The sequence below is a fragment of the Callithrix jacchus genome, chromosome 6 (genome assembly GCF_049354715.1).
Source record: "Callithrix jacchus isolate 240 chromosome 6, calJac240_pri, whole genome shotgun sequence".
NCBI lineage: Eukaryota > Metazoa > Chordata > Mammalia > Primates > Cebidae > Callithrix > Callithrix jacchus.
The window spans coordinates 29,770,383-29,790,281 of NC_133507.1; the positions used below are offsets into that span (position 1 = coordinate 29,770,383).

Sequence of the window (19,899 nt, forward strand, 5' to 3'; positions counted from 1 at the left end):
AAAAGAAAAAAAATCCCTAACAAGAGGAAAACATTACGATTCGGGTATCTAAATAGAGGTAGAATATGCTTCTAAATCATCCTTTTATCTTTCTGTACCTAATATAATCATGGCAGATACATAATTGTCCTATAGGAGCTTTATCAACCTAGAATTGGAGTAGCAAAGCTACTGATTTGACTGTGTCCTTTATAGCTTCTTAATATTGAAAAAAAGATGTAGGGAAGGAAGATAAGTGTGAAAGAGAGATTTAAAAGACTGGTTGCTGGAATGAAAATAAAGTTTGTTTTTTTTTTTCAATATTGATGAATAAATTTTCTTTTTCAGAATGTGAGAACTTCCTGGATGTTGGACTGGGCAGAGAGTGTACCTCAAAACAAGGTGTACTTAAAAGAGAGTCTGAGAATGATTCTGCCCTCTTTCACTCATGCAGTGATGAAATGGACAGCATCATCTTCCCAAAGGTATTGCATGGACCTTTATTTCATTTTTCGTCCTGTGCTTTCGTGTTCCTGTTTGGGCTTCCCAAACTCTTTTCTGCCTTTCTTTCCCTCTTGTGCTCATTGTCTTCCCAAGACATGTTGTTGCCCTAAATATGCTCCTGCTAGTAAGTTGTGATCCAGCTAGCCTTGTAGGGCCTCACTCACTCTGAGAGGAGTGTAAATGTTCTCTTGGAGAAGGAAACACCAGATTACCAGGGTTTAGAAAAAGGCATTGGGCTGGGCATTGTGGCTCACGCCTGTAATCCCAACACTTTTTGAGGCTGAGGTGGGTGGATCCCTTGAGGTCAGGAGTTCAAGACCAATCTGGCCAACATGATGAAACCCCATCTCTACTAAAAACATAAAAATTCGTTGGATGTGCTCACTTGAACCCAAGAAGAGGAGGTTGTAGTGAGCCGAGTTTGCACCAATGAACTCCACCCTGGGTGACAGAGCAAGACTGTATCCAAAAAAAAGTGGATGGGGAAGAAAACCAAATTTGTTTATTGTGAAATTGTGACTAATTACATGCAGATTTTGAAGCTCACATAGAAATCAAAAGAAATGGAAATTCCCTTTAGTATGAAGTAAGTCAAAAGACAGTGACTACTTCTCAGTGGGCAGCAAGGACTACAGCTTAGACTATATGATGTCATATATATAAGCCAGCTGTAGAGTCATATCTGGTTAATGTGTTTAGGCCTGAAGCTTCCTGCTAAGTGTGGTTGTATCACTCATCCTCATCTAGCCTGCTTAATTGGAACTTTCTCGATCTTTGCAACTGAGCCCAAGCTTTCTCCCTGTTGAAAAGCCCTTCCACATGAGTCAGCTCATGTGCATATAATTTGAGGCTGTCTAAGGGAGGCGGCGATGGGGGCAGTTTGCTCTCTTTTGCTTATGTTTATTTCTAGTTGCAGCAAGTTCTGTTTTGTTCCCCCGAGAATAGAGGGCTTTTCCACAGCAAAGATAGCAAATGCTACTCAATTATATGCCACAAATGGTTTTCTTAATGCTAAGAGGTAAAGAGTCAGAAACACTGTTGAACCTATGTAGACTGTTCCTTCTAGTTTTGTAATGAGTTTGGAGAAGTGGTGAGAGTTGTGTTAGTGAGTGATTAGGTTGTCCAAGATGGTGAATGATGCTGTGTAGAAGTTAAAGAATAGGCTGGGTGTCGTGGCTCATGTCTGTAATCCCAGCACTTTCGGAGGCCCAGGAGGGTAGATCACTTGAGGTCAGGAGTTTTTGACCAGCCTGACCAACATAGTGAAAACCCATTTCTACTAAAAATGCAAAAAAATAGTTGGCCTTGATGGCACATGCCTATAATCTGAGCTGCTCGGGAGGCTGAAGCAGGAGAATTACTTGAACCCGGGAGGTGGAGGCTGAAGGGAGCCAAGATCACGCCATTGGACTCCAACCTGGGCAACAGGAGCAAAACTACATCTCAGGAAGGAAAAAAAAAAAAAGTTGGAGGAAGAGAGACCTAAAGGCGTGGGAATCGGGAGCATATCAACGCCTCTGTGAGTGTACCCTGTGTACCTTCCTTTCATTTTTGGCCTTCCGTAACTTTATCTTGAGCTCATTGTCTTCCCAACGTCCTTGGAAATATTTCTTTAATATGATGCAACCTTAAGGATTTCTATTTTTGTTACCCGTAGTTGACAAAAAATTCTGTGAAGTAAAAACTCCACATTTAGAGGATCTGCCTTTCTCTTAGGAAAAGAGAAATCAATAGGTTTTTTACATATATATATATATATATATATATCAGAATTTAGGTAATTTCCACCGTGAAATTTAAGGTTTTAATTTAAGGACTTATATTCCTCCTAAGGGGAATACCATTCTGAAGATAACGTGTTTCTAAAAATGTACTGAAACAGATTAAACAGTATCTCTAAGTTCCAGCTTTAAAATGGGATCATTGATTATCTCTGAAACTGAGTCATGGATATACAGAGATTTGATATACATTTATGTATGTTTGGAAATTTTTTTTTCTTCTTTTTTTTGTGGTCTGGTCAAGAACATTTTAATGTAAAAAGTTTTTAAAACATTGAAGTTGGCCAGGCATGGTGGCTCAAGCCTGTAATCCCAGAATTTTGGGAGGCCGAGGCGGGTGGATCATGAGGTCAAGAGATCGAGACCATCCTGGTCAACATGGTGAAACCCCGTCTCTACTAAAGATACAAAAAAATTAGCTGGGCATGGTGGCGCGTGCCTGTAACCCCAGCTACTCAGGAGGCTGAGGCAGGAGAATTGCCTGAACCCAGGAGGCAGAGGTTGCGGTGAGCCGAGATCGCGCCATTGCACTCCAGCCTGGGTAACAAGAGCGAAACTCTGTCTCAAAAAAAAAAAACCAACATTGAAGTGTCTTCATTAAGAATACTTGCTTGTAACCTCCTAGGTGCATGGCAGGTTGTCCCTGGGTAATACCATCTCTTCAGACTCACAGTTACTTCTGGTCACTGAATTGAATGGTTTTCCTAGCTAAAGAGAATGAGAATTTTCTGTATTTCACCTTCTTAACTCAGTTTCCCAGAACCATTTATGAAATTCCTCTTATAAGTGGCCTTTGCTAGATTTGGGAGATTTTTTTTTTTTTCCCCCAAGAACACCAGACAGATACAATTTTTTTTTTTTTTTTTGAGACGGAGTTTCACTCTTGTTACCCAGGCTGGAGTGCAATGGCGCGATCTCGGCTCACCGCAACCTCCGCCTCCTGGGTTCAGGCAATTCTCCTGACTCAGCCTCCTGAGTAGCTGGGATTACAGGCACACGCCACCATGCCCAGCTAATTTTTTGTATCTTTAATAGAGACGGGGTTTCACCACGTTGACCAGGATGGTCTCGATCTCTTGACCTCGTGATCCACCCACCTCGGCCTCCCAAAGTGCTGGGCTTACAGGCTTGAGCCACCACGCCCGGCCAACAGATACAATTTTTAAAAGTTGAAGGAGGCCAGGCACGGTGGATCTTGGCATTTTGGGAGATTAAGGTGGGAGGATCACTTGAGCCAAGGAAATCAGCCTCAGCAACATAACGGGACCTTGTTTCTACGAACAATACAAAAATTAGTTGGACATGGTGGTGCACACCTGTGGTCCCAGCTACTCAGGAGGCTGAGGTGGGAGGAGTGCTTAAGTCTAGGAAGTTAAGGCTGCAGTGAGCCATGATGTCACCACTGCACTTCAGACTGAGCAACAGAGCAAGGTCTTGTCTCAGAAAAAAATAAGTAAATAAACAACACCTACATTTTATACCAGACTGCTTAGGGAAAATCAGAAATGGTAGGTTCACTTTCACCTCTTTATGCATGCTTGAGAATGTCTAAATGGCCTGAGAAGAGATGGGGAGGGTTTTCTTAGTGTTTTTGCTCTAACAAAGTAGTTAGTGAGCAGGAGAGGCTTTGCAATAAATATTTGCTCTAGCGTTAATAAAACCAAGGGCTTACTTACGCAAGGAAGAGAGACAAACTAATACTGACAGGATACTTACTGTTCATTAGGTACTGAACTAAATTTTTTAAATATTTGATCTCAATTTGTCTGCCCAGCAGCCCTGACAAGTAGGTGGTTTTATCCTCCTTATGCTCTTGAGGAAATAGAGGCACTGATGGGTAAAGAAATTTATCCAAAATTACTTAGTGGGTGAGCAGCCGACTTGAGGTTTGCATCTAGGCCTGACTCTGAAATGTCTTCATTTTTTGTTTTACTTTCAACCTCCCAAAACCTGCTCTATTAGCCAGTGATGAAATAAAAGCAGGGCATTGGCAGATAAGCCATTAACTGTTTCCTTAAAAGCCTTCCTTAGTGGTCACCCACAGTCTGTTTTGTGAAATATCAAAATGTCCTACAATTTGTTCCCAGGTTACCCTCTTCTTCTCTAAAAAATAATCTATAGGCAAGACATTGCAACATCTTTTTCTGTGAACCAAGAGTGATAACATGAGGTCACTTCCTGCAGCCATTTGTGTGAGGGGCCTCACAGACTGCGGAGCTAATGTTTGTTGTGACCTTTTCACCTTAACCCTGTCTTTCCATTCAGTATGCCTCCTGGCAAATGAGCTTCCTGTTTGTTCTCATGAATATGTGTGGGTTCCTAAGGACTTTCTTTTTCTTAGATCAGTGGCATAAAATTTAGTTTTTGTTTTTAAGTGAAAAGAAATCCTAGGATTCTTTTTGGCACTAGCTGAGAGACAAAGTACGATTATAAAAATACATGATCTAGGCCAATCTGTTATCCAAAAGGATAATTAATGTCTACAGGAAATACTAATATTTGCTGCCTCTCTTCCCAAAAAGAGGTAAATGAAGCTTTTCCATGTATTTTTTTCTCCAGGTTAGCAGATGTATCTACAGTTGATTAAAAAAAATTAAAATGACTTCTTTAAGATACAAAACCTAAATGGAACATCCTTCTTTCATTTGCACTAGTTTTTCTCAAGTGCTTGATCTCCAACCTAAAAATTTACTTAAAAAAATAATAATAATAATAAACAGTTATAGGATAAAAGTCAATGTAAGCCAGGCATGCTGCTTCATGCCTGTAATCCCAACACTTTGGGAGGTCGAAGTGGGAGGACTGCTTGAACCCAGGATTGAGACCAGCTTGGGCAACATAGTGAGAACCTGTGTCTATTAAAAAATTTAAATATTAGCTGGCCATGGTGGTACACACCTGTAGTCCCAGCTACTTGGGAGGTGGAGGCAAGAGGATCACTTGAGCCTTGGAGTTCAAGGCTGCAGTGAGCTGTGATTGTACAGCTGCACTCCGGCCTGGGCAACAGATGGAGACCCTGTATTAAAAATAAATAAAAGTAAATGTATTTACAGAATCCTAATTAAGAAAACTTTAATTGCAGCTAGGCACCGTGGCTTATGCCTATAATCCCAGCACTTTGGGAGGCTGAGGCAGGCAGATTCACTTCAAGTCAGGAGTTTGAGACCAGCCTGGCCAACATGGTGAAACCCCATCTCTACTAAAAATACAAAAATTAGCTCGGGGTGGTGGCTGGTGCCTGTAATCACAGCTACTCAGGAGGCTGAGGCAGGAGAATCACTCGAACCTGGAAGGCGGAGGTTGCAGTGAGCTGTACTCCAGCCTGGGCAACAGAGTGAGATTCCATCTCATTAAGAAAAAAAAAAAAAAGGCCTGGTGCGGCGTCTGAGGCTTGTAATCCCAGCACTTCGGGAGGCTGAGGGGGGTGGATCACAAGGTCAGGAGTTCAAGACCAAGCTGACCAAGATGGTGAAACCTGTCTCTACAAAATTAGCTGGGCATGGTGGTGGGCACCTGTAATCCCAGTTACTGGGGGCGCTGAGGCTGAGGCTGAGATTGCCCCATTGTGCTCCAGCCTGGGTGACAGAATGAGACTCCGTCTCCAAAAAAAAAAAAACAAAAACCTACAATTGCCTGTTCACAAGTGCTGAAATTATTAAAATTTTATAACTGTGAACCAGTGGTAATGCTTGTAAATGGATTAAGTGGTTGGCATGTGCTAGGTGTTTAAAATGTGAGCTGTTATTTTCCAAGGCAGGTAGTAGAGTGCCTTGTGTTTTATTATAAATAATAATAATGAATATTTGGGAATGAATGAAGATTAAAGGACTAGTATTTGGCAATATTAAGCATGATTTCTTCAGGCATAGTAATAGGATGTAAAGTATGCAGCAGTTTTTATAATTTTATGTATGTAAGTGTATATAATGTTTATACCTCTCCATACACTTACGTGTCCATACCTACGCAATGTTACTCTGGCTAAAAAAGCTGATCAGGCATTTTTTCTTAGCATTTTATCATGAAAATATTTAAAAATATAGGAAATTTGGAAAATTGTACCATGAACACACATATACCCACCAGCTAGATCCTACAATTAACTTTTTATTGTTTTTGCTCTGTTATGTAACTATGTATCTGTCCATCCTTCTGTCCACCCAGTTTTCCTAGATTCTTTGAGGTAGATTACAAATATCAATATACTTCAACTCTGAGCACTTTGAATTCAATATTTGTTTATAGACTGGTTGGGTTTTTTGGTAGAATTTACATACAATGAAATGCACAATCTTGAGATTACCAGTCAGTGACTTAAAAAAAAAAATTTTAAGTAGTGACTGCTTCACGAATGTGTGCATTATACTTGCACAGAGGCCATGCTAATCTTCTGTGCATCGCTCCAATTTAGTGTACGTGCTACTGAAGTGAGCACTCATCATGACTTTTGATAGAAGCCTTTATTCACGTGTGTACCCAGCCTGCGTCAGGATACAGACTACAAGCACCGCTTTAGAGTTTCCTCATACTTTTTCTCAGTCAGTCTCTATTCAGACTCACTCAAGGCAACATCTGTCTTGTTTTCTCACCACAGATTAGTTTTCCCTGTTTTAGAAGCTCATATAAATAGAATTTAAATAATATCATTTCTCTGAGTAAATACCTAGGATTCGAATTATTACATTATGTGGTAGGTATCAGTTTAGTTTGCTAAGAAACAGCTGATTGTTCCATTTTACATTTTCACCAGTGACGTTTTGTTTTCCTTTTTCTTCTTCTTTTTTTTTTTTTCTTGAGACAGTCTTGCTTTGTCACCCAGAGTGCACTGGCATGATCTGGGCTCACTGCAACCTCTGCTTCCCAGGTTCAAGCGATTCTCCTGTCTCAGCCTCCTGAGTAGGTGAGATTACAAGCACCTGCCACTGCACCCGGCTAATTTTTTTGTATTTTTAGTAGAGTTGGGGTTTCATCATCTTGACCAGGCTGGTCTCAAACTCCTGACCTCGTGATCCACCCACCAAAGTGCTGGGATTATAGGCATGAGCCACTGCACCTGGCCTCTTTTCCTTTTTCAAGTAATAACCACCAATTCATAGAAAGAGCTGCCTAATACAGTAAAAATCCTGAGTTATAAGAATATTATTCTGTGTGAACTTTATTCCTACCAGATATGTAAGGCTGTAGAAACCATGTAGTTTCAGTGACATCCGATTTAAAAGCACATATTAGGAAGAAAGGCTTTGTGTTGAGGATATATTCTAGACAGATCTCTTTGTTTTTAAAATATGTATAAACAGGCCACCAAAGATTTTCTCATCTTATTTTAATGGCTGTCAAAAAGGTAGACAGTTGTTTTATAAACTTCAGATTAGTAAAGTCCCAGAGAGATAGCAGGCCTTTTTATCAGGGCAGAGTCCTTCCAAGATTGGATGCCAGAGTGAAGAAGTACATATACAACTGTCTGTGAGTTATTTCCAAACTGGGAATAGCTAACTGTAAGAAGGCTATATGGTAAACTAATCAATGGAAACTTTAACTCAAAATTCTTGTTTGCTTTGAAGGCTTTCTTGTATGTTTTAGAACAGGCTTGTTACACATTTTGCTTTATTGATGTTCATCCTGTTTGTCCCTTGGTATTATTTTGAGAATTAGAAATTTAGGCTGCTGAAAGTGAGTATATTCGTTTCCTAGGGCTGCTGTAAAAAAATTACTGGAAGCTGGGTGGCTGAAAACAACAGGAACTTACTTCCTCACAGTGCTGGAGGCTGGAGATCCTAATCACCATGTCAGTGGGCTGCTTCCCTTCTGGAGGCTCTGAGAGAAAATGGCCTCCTCCTAGTCTCTGGTGCTTCTTCACAGTCCTTGGTGGTCCTTGGGTTGTAGATGCTGCACTCCAGGCTCTGCCTCTGTCTTCACATGGCATTCCCTGCTGTGTGCCTTTTTGTGTCTCCTCTTCTCTTGCAAGGACACCGTTTGTGTTGGATCTGGGGACATGTTGGATCCACCCTATTCCAGTATAACCTCATCTTAACTAATTACATCTGCAAAGGCCCTCTTTCCAAATAAGGTCACCTTCTGAGAAGGATACTGTTCAACCCACTGCAGTGAGAAAGCTGAGATACTCACGAGACCGTTAACATTGTCCTTGTCCATGGAGAGCTGCTCTGTGAATAGACCCCTTTAGGAAGCCCCTGAGTCCCTCATTCACTTAAAAAGCATAGTCTGTAATTTTATTTTAAAATACATACAATAATTTAGAATTTACCTGATGAACCGTAGTTTTATTTTACAGACTGACCCAGTGAAGGGATTTTTCTGATACTGACTTTGGTATCTTCTATTTACAGGGTTTTAAAAAGATGATTGAGGTACCAGAATAGGGCAGTTTGAGTTGAAATCAGTCTGGGTTCAAATCTTGATTCTGCTGCTCATGCCTGAGTCCATTGGACAATCTGGGCCTCAGTTTGACCTGTCCAGTGATCCCTATGCATCTTCTCTCTCACTCCCATCTCATACATTGCTTAAAAAACAATCTAGGAAACTGGATTCCACATAATTGGAAAAAGAAAGCCTTCTATTACCTTGTGAGATCAAGCCCAAAAGGTAGAAAGAGTGCTTTCAGAAGGCAGTGTGCTTTTTAACTGTTACATTAAACCTTTAAACAGAGTTTCTTTATAGTATAGGGCTGGTTTTCTGTTCCAAAGCGAAAAGATTTTCATAATTTTTTTTCTTTCTTGGAGAACCATACATTTTTTTCCCTTAATTAAAAATTCAGTAGAATAATTAGGAAAATATTGTGGAAAAGGGAAAAAGAATTACAGAATCCCCTTCCCTGTTCCCTGCCCTCATCCCGTAAGAGTGCAAAATAGATATTAAGATAGTGCCCACATCTTAAGAGTGTGATCCATCATCTCTTAGGTACTACCTTTGGCCTTTTGGGTGTCATGAAGCTCATCTTTGCCTCACCCATCAAGTTCTGTGTTCTGGTTTCTTTCTTTTTTCCTTTCTTTGTGGTGGAGTCTTGCTCTGTTGCCCAGGCTGGAGTGCAGTGATGTGATCTCGGCTCACTGCAACCTCTGCCTCTGGGTGATTTTTTGCCTCAGCCTCCCCAGTAGCTGGGATCACAGGTGTGAGCCACCGTGCCTGGCGGCTGGTATCTTTCAACAAGTGGAAAATGTCAGGCTACTAGGACTAAGTTACACAATTCCTGTTAGGCGCTAGAGGTTAGCCAGGCAAAGAGCCTTATCACTTTATCAAAGACCTCATTGTCAGGACTGATAATTTAATGTATGATTTGCTTCATAACACTCAAGCCAGTTCTCAGTGAAATGAGAAAAATATATAGCTTTCTTCCATTTAGATATTTGTAACAGGTACTTATACATTTGTGGCAAAACATTAGGTAGGGTCATAAGCTATTCCACGTTTTTCAGAAGGCCACTGAAAATAACCACAGACTTACTTTTGGAGTATTAATTTCAGCACATTATTGTTGTAGCCAAGCAGACTGCTTTGTTTTCAGTTAAAGCTTGTAAAAAAAAAAAAAAAACCTAACACATTATGAATTTAGTTTCCATATAGCAGAAAACCCAGAGACAAATGGATTCCTTTCATTGCAGTTGGTGTTGTTGACTGAAAGAACTAACATAAAGTTGATATTTTTCCTCTTAAAGAAAAATAGGGCCTGGTCATGGTGGCTCAACCTGTAATCTCACCACTTTAGGGGCCAAGGCAAGAGAATTGCTTGATTCCAGGAGTTCAGGATCATCCTGGGAAATATGGCAAAACCCTATGTCTAACACACACACACACACACACACACACACACACTAGCTGGACATGCTGGCACATTCTTGTAGTTCCAGCTGCTCAGGGGGCTGAAATGGGAAAATGACTTGAGCCCAGGAGTTCAAGACTACAGTGAGCTGTGATTGCACCACTGCAATGGTGAGCCTAGGTGACAGAGTGAGACCCTGTCTTAAATTGGAAAAAAAAAAGAAAAGAAAAAAATGATGTACTTCTAGTCTAGTACCTCTAGTAAAAGGATATAAAGAGGACAGACTTAGGCTGGGCCCAGTGGCTCACGCCTGTAACCCCAGCTTTCTGAGAGGCCAAGGTGGGTATATCACTTGAAGTCAGGAGTTAGAAACCACCCTGGCCAACATAGTGAAACCCTGTCTGTACTAAAAATACAAAAATTAGCCAGGCTTGGTGGTGCATTCCTTACTCCCAGCTACTTGAGATGCTGAGGCAGGATAATCTCTTGAACCTGAGAGGTGGAGGTTGTGGTGAGTTGACATCAAGCCACTATATGTCATACTGAGCAATAAAGTGAGACTCCGTCTCAAAAAAAAAAAAAGATAGGATAGACTTAGGCTATTTCTTTTCTCAAGTCCGGGGAGCTTTGAATCCAACTGTGATCATCCTATAAAAAAAAACCAAAAGTCTGTTTGAAACCAATTATGACCTTGCCTGTCTGGAGTCCACTGTGAAGCCATTGGCTTGATTTAGAATAACTGAGGCTGTCTGATTGGCCCTGCTGGCTTCAAACGTATGGGCTTTCTCTCCATTACAGCCTGAAGAAGAGCAGTTGGTCTGTGATATCACCGGATCCAGTTCATCTACCGATGACACAGCTTCTCTGGATCGACATTCTTCTCATGGCAGTGATGCGTCTCTCTCCCACATTTCAAAGCCAAGCAAGTCCAGAGATCGGCAAAGCCTTGATGGCTTCTACAGCCATGGGATGGGAGCTGAGGGTCGAGAAAGTGAGAGTGAGCCTGTTGGCCCAGGCGACATGGAGGAGGAGGAGATGGACAGTATCACTGAAGTGCCTGCAAACTGCTCTGTTCTGAGGAGCTCCATGCGCTCTCTTTCCCCCTTCCGGAGGCACAGCTGGGGACCTGGGAAAAATGCAGCCAATGATGCTGAAATGAACCACCGGAGGTGAGATGGGAGGCAGTTTGTTTAGTGTCTCAATGTCTGCTTGCTTTTGAGAAGTTTCTGGCTTGGTATTGTTGTTGGTAAAAGAATTTAGGAGACCCCATAGTACAGACTAGAAAGAAGGTAGGCTTTGGAATCAGGAAAATCTGTGTTCAGACCCTAGCTGTATAATTTACTATGTAGATGACCTTGGGCAAGTCACCTGACCCCTCTGAGCTTTAATTTTCTCATCGGCAGGATACCTTCATTATTATTTTTAATAATACAATGAAATGTGATTGTCACATTATGAGTGTTTAGTAAATGGAAATGTTTATTCTTGCTGCATTAGTTAATGAAACTCATGAATTAGGAAATATTGGAGGCAGTAGTTTCATGTTAATTAAGAAATAAACATGGGCCAGGTGCAGTGGCTCATGCCTGTAATCCCATCACTTTGGGAGGCCAAGGCGGGTGGATCACCTGAGATCAGGAGTTTGAGACCAGCCTGGCCGACACGGTGAAACCCTGTCTCTACTAAAAATACAAAAATTAGCCGGGCGCGGTGGTGCATGTCTGTAATCCCAGCTACTCGGGAGGCTGAGGATGGAGAATTGCTTGAAATTGGGGAATGGAGGTTGCAGTGAACAGAGATTGTGCCATGTACTCCAGCCTGTGAGACGGGAGTGAGATTCCATCTCAAAATAAAAAGAAACATGAAGTCTTACAGTCTTAACACATCAATTTTCTAAGAACTAAAACTTTCTGTTTCTAATATAGAAAGTTTTGATAAAATCTAAATTGTCATTGTTTAATCCTCAAGAGAATATAAGACTCATTACATATCATTAAATTGTTGGTATTTTCCCATGTGGGAACTTTTATTATAATTGTCACCCAGTATCAGTCCTTCAGTTTGGAAGCAGGCTATACAAAGATAAGTCAAATTTGACTTCTGACTGCTGGCTGCCTAGATGAATGTAAGCTAAACAGATGGTTTTAGCTCTAAAGTATGAGTTGCGGTAGTGCCTGCTGTATTTACAAGTGTATACTTATTCCAAAGCTACTTTGCTAGTAAACGTAACAGATAAGGGACGAGGCTGACAGTTCTTTTACAACAATTGATGTAATCTCATGAGCTCAGAAGTTTGAGACCAGCGTAGGCAACATAGGAGACCCCATCTCTACAAAAAAGAAAACAGTTAGCTGCGCATGGAAATTCTTGCCTGTGGTCCCAGCTACTCGAGAGGATGAGATGGAAGGATCGCTTCAGCCCAGAAGTTTGAGGATGCTATCTGGGCAATAGTGAGACCATGTCTCAAAATATAATGGTAATAATAATTGATGTAAACAGCTCAGCTGGAGCAGTTATTTGCTCAAATTCCTCAACCTCCTGATAATAATATGGCTATCTAATCATGTTCATTCACTCATTTATTCAACATATATTGAATACTCACTATGTGCCAGATACTGCTCTAGGTTCTAGAGATAAAGAGGTAAACAAGACACAGAGCCTTCATGGAGCTCACAGTTATACCTTCTTATATCTTCCTGATTCGCTAATATTTTCAGACACTTTTTATAACACATTTCTGATGTAATTTTTCAATCCTCTCCATGAGTCAGGTGGTATTTCCCCATGTTTGCAGATGAGAAGACTGGCACAGATAGTTTACATCATTGATCCATTTATCTCTGATCTCTTAATCAAATGCTTTTTCTGTAATTCCATATTATGCTGTGGTGGCATTTAGGAGGCTGACCTTAAAAATAAGCAGCGTTTTTTTTCTGCTAGCTTGTTTTTATATACATTTGAGACCCTACATCATATAAAAAGTAATTCCCCAGTTTTGCTCATGATGTACTTTTTTAAGCATTTACAGCAATAGAAAATGTAAGGCCATGGTGAATAATCCCTACAGCTAGAATTCTTTTCTTGAAGCAAAGGTAACCTTTTTGGCAGGACAGCCTAATCTTAGATGATAACAGAATTAAGGAATAAGGATTTATTTTCTGTACAATCCATTTTTCTTTATAATCCACTATGGATTCCTTTGTCACAACTTTGATTGTAGAGCTACATGTGACTCTGTCATGTAGCTCAGATGACGAAATTGAAGCTCAGAATAAATGATTTGCCCAAAATTACATGGTGATCTTAGACTGAACTGAGACTAGAACTCTACTACTTTTCATCCTGCATAATGTCATGGGATCTCCTGTTGAATTTATTGCTAAGGGTTACCTAGGAACACTGTCGTATACCTCTGAAGATAATGGAATGAGAGTGAGGCTTTAATTATCACTTTAATTAGTTTGACTCACTCTTACAGTATTACCTGCATGTAATATAACCTGAGTTTTAAAGTGTTAAGAAAATTTTTTTTTCTTTTTTCTCCTACAGCCAAGAAAAAGAAAAACACCTTTAAAGTCTCGAGTAGTAATTTTTTTCTGATTGTTTAACTTTAATAATTTAATAAACTTTATAACTTTTGCCATCTGATTAACTCCTTGGAGCAAGGGGAAGAGCAAAGTAGCCCTCCACAGAAATTGTCAGGCCTTTTTGGTCCTTATATTTTTCTTATTCCACATTTCTTTATTCTCTTCCCTGTGCCATTTCTCTTTGGGCAGTGTCTGTCTTCTCAGTGTGGTGTTTGTGTGTGTCATGCATTTGTATCCCATTTTGTTTAACCTACAACACTGACCTCTTCACCATTCATTTTCAGTTCAATGCGAGTTCTTGGGGATGTTGTCAGGAGACCTCCCATTCATAGGAGAAGGTACAGAGTTCATTAACTTGATGGACTAACCATGTCACCTCTGAGCATATACTAACAAGCATCTCATTCTGCTTAATCCATGACTGGATCATCTGCTTTTAAGTAATGTCCCATCTAATTCAGGCAAATAAAATATAAGTACTTATTAATTGCCAGTGTCCATTTTATATGAAATGGTTTCTTTAATATGAAGTTTTATCCTATTTCATCTTTTGTAAAAATTATTTTTAGGTGTTTTTTTTATTTTGTGCTTATTGGTGTTCAGATGACTTTGATAATAGGGTCTCACCCAGCTTTCTCTAGGAGAATTTCAAGAATTGTATATGTTGTGCCTATGTAATGGACCCTGGGGAGTACTTTTTTTTTCTCCTCAGAAAAGAAAAGCCAGGAATGTATGTGTGCTTGTGCACAGGCCCTAAAATATTCTCAACACATTCTTTAATAATGTAATGAAAGACTTACTCGAGTACTAGGCCACCTGGCATTTTCCATTCCACTGTGGATATAGTCATTTATTAAAGCCAAGTCAGAGGCATAAGTTGATTTCTTGGCCTTTGAATTCCTTAATTAGTATTTGTCAGGTAATATTCTGAAGCTAAAATTAAATGACTTATAATCTGAAAGTAATTTCTAGTCAGAGTGCTAATTTGCTTGAAATTTTCCTTTGGATTTTCTTTAGAAGTCATTAGTGACCTTTTCTTCCGTTGTTTAGAAATCCAAAAATTAGGGTTCTATTACTGTTAGTTTCTCTTATTGAGAGACATTTGTAAAGAAGTATTTTTAACTATTAGCTGAACCTTTTTGTTAGGAAGTAGGCAAATAGTAATCTTTCCTAGTTTGTCTTTAAAGTGGGTGCTTTCTTTAATTCCAGATTTTAGGCAAGAAATTGAGCTTAAATTCAGATATTCTCATGAATTTCAGATAATCATGATTTCTGTGAAATTGCTCTTCCAGAAAATAAGTTGTTAAATAAGTTTTAACCCCATCTCTACTAAATAAGTTTTTGAGTAGAAGGTCCTTTGGAGATATATTTGGCCCTTTATTAAAGCTTTTCAATATGAGCTTATTAAAAATGTGCACTTGATGACAAGGTAGTAGACTACAGATTGCTGTTGGATATAGTCCAAGTTAGTATATAGATGTGCCTGTCATCACCAGCTCCAGTCAGTTTCATCCCTAGTGGAACTTATTTTTGTAGGAAGAACATAATGTATAGTTTAAAATTTTGTAAATTGAAATATCCAAACAAGTATTTTGAGGTGGAAGAGGGACATTTATTGTTTTTAATCTAGAACTTTGCAAATTTCAAAATAAAGCCAAAGAGCCAGTATTACTCCTACTAATTTAGGAATCGAGGAAGTGACGATGCTTTCGAAAATACTCTTAATTATGAAAGGAGCTCTCTGTTACCAGGAAGGGCAGACATCATAGACCATTTGCAACTTCCTTCCTGTTTCCTTAGAAAAGCTATTATATCTTGGCCAAGCACGGTGGGTCACGCCTGTGATCCCAGCACTTTGGGAGGCTGAGCCGGATGGATCACTTGAGCCCAGGAGTTTGAGACTAGCCTGGGCAACATGGTAAAACGCCATCTCTACTAAAAACACAAAGATTGGCCAGGTATGATAGCACATGTCTGTAATCCTAGCTACTCAGGAGGCCAAGGCAGGAGAATTGCTTGAACCTGGGAGGCAGAGGTTATAGTGAGCCAGGATTGCACCACTGTACTCCAGCCTGGGGGTGACAGAGCGAGGCTGAGCCTCCAAAAAAAAAAAAAAGGTTGTATGTCTCTCTTCCTGTCTCCCTGTTGTTTTCATTCTCTTCATCCTAAATCCCATCAGTCTTCCACATTATTGTCATATTCTGAAAGTAAAGGAACAGTAAATCTGTAAAAGGAGTTTTGTTTTTTTGAGACGGAGTCTCACTCTGTTGCCCAGGCTAGAGTGCAGTGGCATGATCTCAGCTCACTGCAACCTCCATCTCCCAGGTTTAAGCATTTCTCCTGCCTCAGCCTCATGAGTAGCTAGGATTACAGGTACATGCCACCGTGCCTGGCTAATTTTTGTGTTTTTAGTAGAGACGGGTTTTCACCCTGTTGGTCTCAGGCTGGTCTTGAACTCCTGACCTCAAGTGATCCACCTGCCTCGGCCTCCCAAAGTGCTGAGATTACAGGCATGAGCCACTGTGCCTGGCAGAAGATTATTTTTGAGGATGACAATTTAGCAGTGTATGTTCAGTTACTGATTTGCCACATTGTGTTTCTAAAAAAGTTGGATATTTAGATAAAAATACGCCTGTTCGTTAACTGTTTGGTGATTTTAAATTTAAGTTAATAATGTCAAAGAATGGACTTCTGAGTCTTACATGTGTTTGTAAAATATATCTCTTCTCCTCACACAAGTAAATTATGTCAGTCTCATCCTGCTTACCAAACCAGAGGAGTGTCTCCACTGTGTATACTTTTACTTTCTGCCGCACTTGTAACCTTTATACGACTAATTTAATCTGATTTAAAATGTTTTATACTGTTTAAATTATTTTTAAATGATATGATATAGATTTTATAAAAGAGCCATAGGGGTAGCTCTTACTTCCTCCTACTGTTTTCCTTGTCTCCTTTCTCCAGCCATAAACCCCACTTGTCAATAAAACAAACTTATTAGATATATCCAGTATAGATATTGTTTTTGGTGCCAGGCCTTCCCGTCTGCAAGATTCTGGAGAGAGCCAAGTGGTTTTATTGTTGTCCACAAGTTCTGCTTTTATCCCTTCTCAGAAAACAAAAGCACATCACTTAGAACTTTATGGCCAGGTAGGCAGGATTTTGTGGGGTTTTTTTTTTTTTTGGCGGGCACAGTCTGGCTCTTTTGCCAGGCTGGAGTGCAGTGGCATAATCTTGGCTCATTCCAACCTCTGCCTCCCAGGTTCAAGCAATTCTCCTGCCTCCACCTCCCGAATAGCTGAGACTGCAGGCATGCTTCACCTTGCCCAGCTCATTTTTGTATTTTTAGTAGAGACAGGGTTTCACCATGTGGACCAGGATGGTCTTGATCTCTGAACCCCATGATCCACTCGCCCAGCCTCCCATAGTGCTGGGATTACCATAGGTGTGAGCCACCATGCCGGCCGGTAGCAAGGTGTTTTTTTAAATGGTAGCTTTTGTTAATAAAAATCCTGACGTTTCCATGCAGTTTTCTTTATAGAGCATACAATGTTTTGAATTGATTATTGTTTTAGCTGGTTGTGTTTACTTAGCATTTCCAACCCCAGATTTTCTGTCCCTGCTACTTGAGAATAGCTACCCCTACTGGGATAGTCAAGGAAGTAGATGATGAGATGGATGTTTAAAAATCTTGTGGGGAAAATGGATACAAACTTTAAAAGGCACATTTCTAACACAGTGCCATAGAATTCCTTTTTTTTTTTTTTTTTTTTTTAATTTTTATCATCAGCCAGGCACAGTGGCTCACACCTGTAATCTCAGCACTTTGGGAAGCTAAGGTGGGTGGATCAGTTGAGGTCAGGAGTTGGAGATCAGCCTGATCAATGTGGTGAAATCCCCTCTCTACTGAAAAAAATACGAAAATCAGCTGGGTGTCATGGCACACTCCTGTAATCCCAGCGACTCGGGAGGCTGAGGCAGGAGAATTGCTTGATCCCAGGAGGCAGAGGTTGTAGTGAGCCAGGATGACACCATTACACTCCAGCCTGGGCAACAAAAGCAAAACTCCATCTCGGTGGGAAAATTTTTTTCATTATCATTAAAATATAAGCAAATATATAATTAGTGTTATATGTTTTATCTTTAACGTAATAGCCTAGTGAGCGTTTGAAGATGGTTGCCAGTGTTGACCAAGTATCTTATGCAAAATCTATTAATTGTCTGGTTTGTTTGGATCCTTAGTGGAAACACATGAAAAAAAGCACCTGATGACTCTCTCAGCCCACCAGAGCACAGTTTGTCACTGGCTCTTTTGCAAAGTCTAGGATTAGAGATACTGTGGGAAGAGTAATGTAGGTATGTGGGATGTACTGAGAGATTGCTCCCAGTGGTGGAGTTTTTGAACTACCTTTCATGTCTGAAGAGCAAGCCATAGAGCCATAGGTAGTTGCCACAGATTCACCAGAAGGAATTTTTGGGTTTCAGGTTGAACTGGTGATACTGTAAAAAACCCACAGTCTTTTCCACAGTGCTATCTAGATAGACAGCAATAAAACAATTTTAAGTTTCTATAAGTCTTCTTCTTGTCCTTTTTAAAGTTGTCAGTGTTACATTCCTAAATTTTTTGATGATCATATAAATCCATCTGTCTCTAACTTTGCCCTTTGTTTTAAAACCTATTAACTCCATCCCTGTTTCCTCTTTTCTCCCTATATTTCTGTTTCTGTCTTTGGTGTCATCCCCAGTATGAGCTGGTGCCCCCCTGGTGTGCAGTACTCTGCTGGCCTGAGTGCTGACTTTAATAACAGAAGGTATGATATTGTCATGTGTCCAGCCACCAAATGGGGAACCATAAAATATGGCATCAGGGCTTTTGGCTTGGAGCTGGCTTCTGTGTAGCTGGAATGCATTTGGGCAGGCTGCTTTGTCTGTGAGCACAATGTTTCATTGCCTCTGCTATGGGTGTCACTAACTCAGCTGAAGAGATGCCGCCTAGGAGTCAAGTGATACATCCTGTATGTCTCAGCTGGCCATAGATTTGATGTTTTCTGCACAGATTTCTCTCTCTCTGTTTTGGTCTGTCTTGATTTTCAGATCCTGGAAATTCTCAAATTCTGAAGAAAACAAAGAAGCAAGACAGCTAATAGGATGTACTAATTTCTATTATGCTTCTAAGTCCATCAGTCTTTTTAGATTCCAAATTCAGATACACCTTACCGTTTCATATTCTCTCAGCCGAACAGCTAGATTTAATTACTAAAATATTTTTAGGATTAAGTTTTGTAGTCAGCATAGATGTGGTTTTCCTAGGCTTTTCAAGTAATTTCTTCTTCACTTAGCCCCTTTTCTTACCCCTGGTAATGAAAATGAGTTTTACAGGTCAGGCGTGGTGACTCATTATAATCCCAGTACTTTGGGAGGCTGAGGTACGTGGATCACATGAGGTCAGGAGTTCAAGACCAGCATGACCAACATGGTAAAACCCCACCTCTACTAAACATACAAAAATTAGCCAGACCCAGTTGCAGGTATCTGTAATCCCAGCTACTTGGCAGGCTGAGACAGGAGAACCACTTGAACCTGGGAGATGGAGGTAGCAGTGAGCCAAGGTAATGCCACTGCACTCCAGCCTGGGCAATAGAGGGAGACTGTCTCAAAAAAAAGACAACAACCAAAAAAAAGAAAATGAGTTTTACAGAGACACTCATGATTTCTATTATCATACTGAAGTAAGAAAAGCATATCCATTATTTAATTTACCTACTAGAGAAAATAGAGACATGAGGCTTCAGTTCATAAGTTATTTACAAAACCAAAAAGAAAAAAGCAAATACAAATGCAAGTCCTGGACTCTGGTATGAATGAACTTAATTGTACCAGTTTTCTGTAAGTTTTCCTTGAGTAGAGGTAACTAAATAGCTTCATTATACCTTAAAATTGAATTCTAGCTCATTGTTAAATGCAAACATGGTCAGCTACAGCTATATTTTGAGATCTTGATTATTTTAAAGAAGTTTCCACTGTGGTTGTAACAGATGTGAATTATTCAAGTCAGCAATCCATGGAGTTTAGATCACTAACCTCTCTGTAGCCTCCCGCTGACTGAAAATGCTTTTCATCCTGCAAATCACAAAATCTTTCTCTGAGGAATCCTCTTTAAAATGGTAAATCCTGTTTGCCTTTTTTTCCCTTTACCAGTATCCAGACAAAAAATTACAACTCTTTCTACTCTTAGACTTGGTAGCTTTTCAGCATTTGTCCATTAAAG

General features: G+C 40.1%; 1 protein-coding gene and 1 non-coding gene across 45 annotated transcripts in view; one reads left to right on the forward strand and one right to left on the reverse strand.

The window, feature by feature from the left end:
- Positions 1–19,899, forward strand: part of AKAP13 (A-kinase anchoring protein 13) — a 378,015-nt gene that overhangs the window by 278,935 nt on the left and 79,181 nt on the right. For 18 of the 44 annotated variants that reach the window (XM_078326957.1, XM_078326966.1, XM_078326956.1 and 15 more), the window contains 4 exons: positions 328–464; positions 10,840–11,210; positions 13,916–13,969; positions 18,377–18,442. In XM_078326957.1, coding sequence (XP_078183083.1) covers positions 328–464; positions 10,840–11,210; positions 13,916–13,969; positions 18,377–18,442 — 628 coding nt within the window. The remainder of the gene's footprint in view (positions 1–327; positions 465–10,839; positions 11,211–13,915; positions 13,970–18,376; positions 18,443–19,899) is intronic. The other 26 variants (XM_078326968.1, XM_078326960.1, XM_035304044.3 and 23 more) reach the window with 3 other exon arrangements.
- LOC118154951 (U6 spliceosomal RNA) lies at positions 6,594–6,699 on the reverse strand. The gene has a single exon (XR_004745200.1). It is a non-coding gene; the product is annotated as a U6 spliceosomal RNA (small nuclear RNA).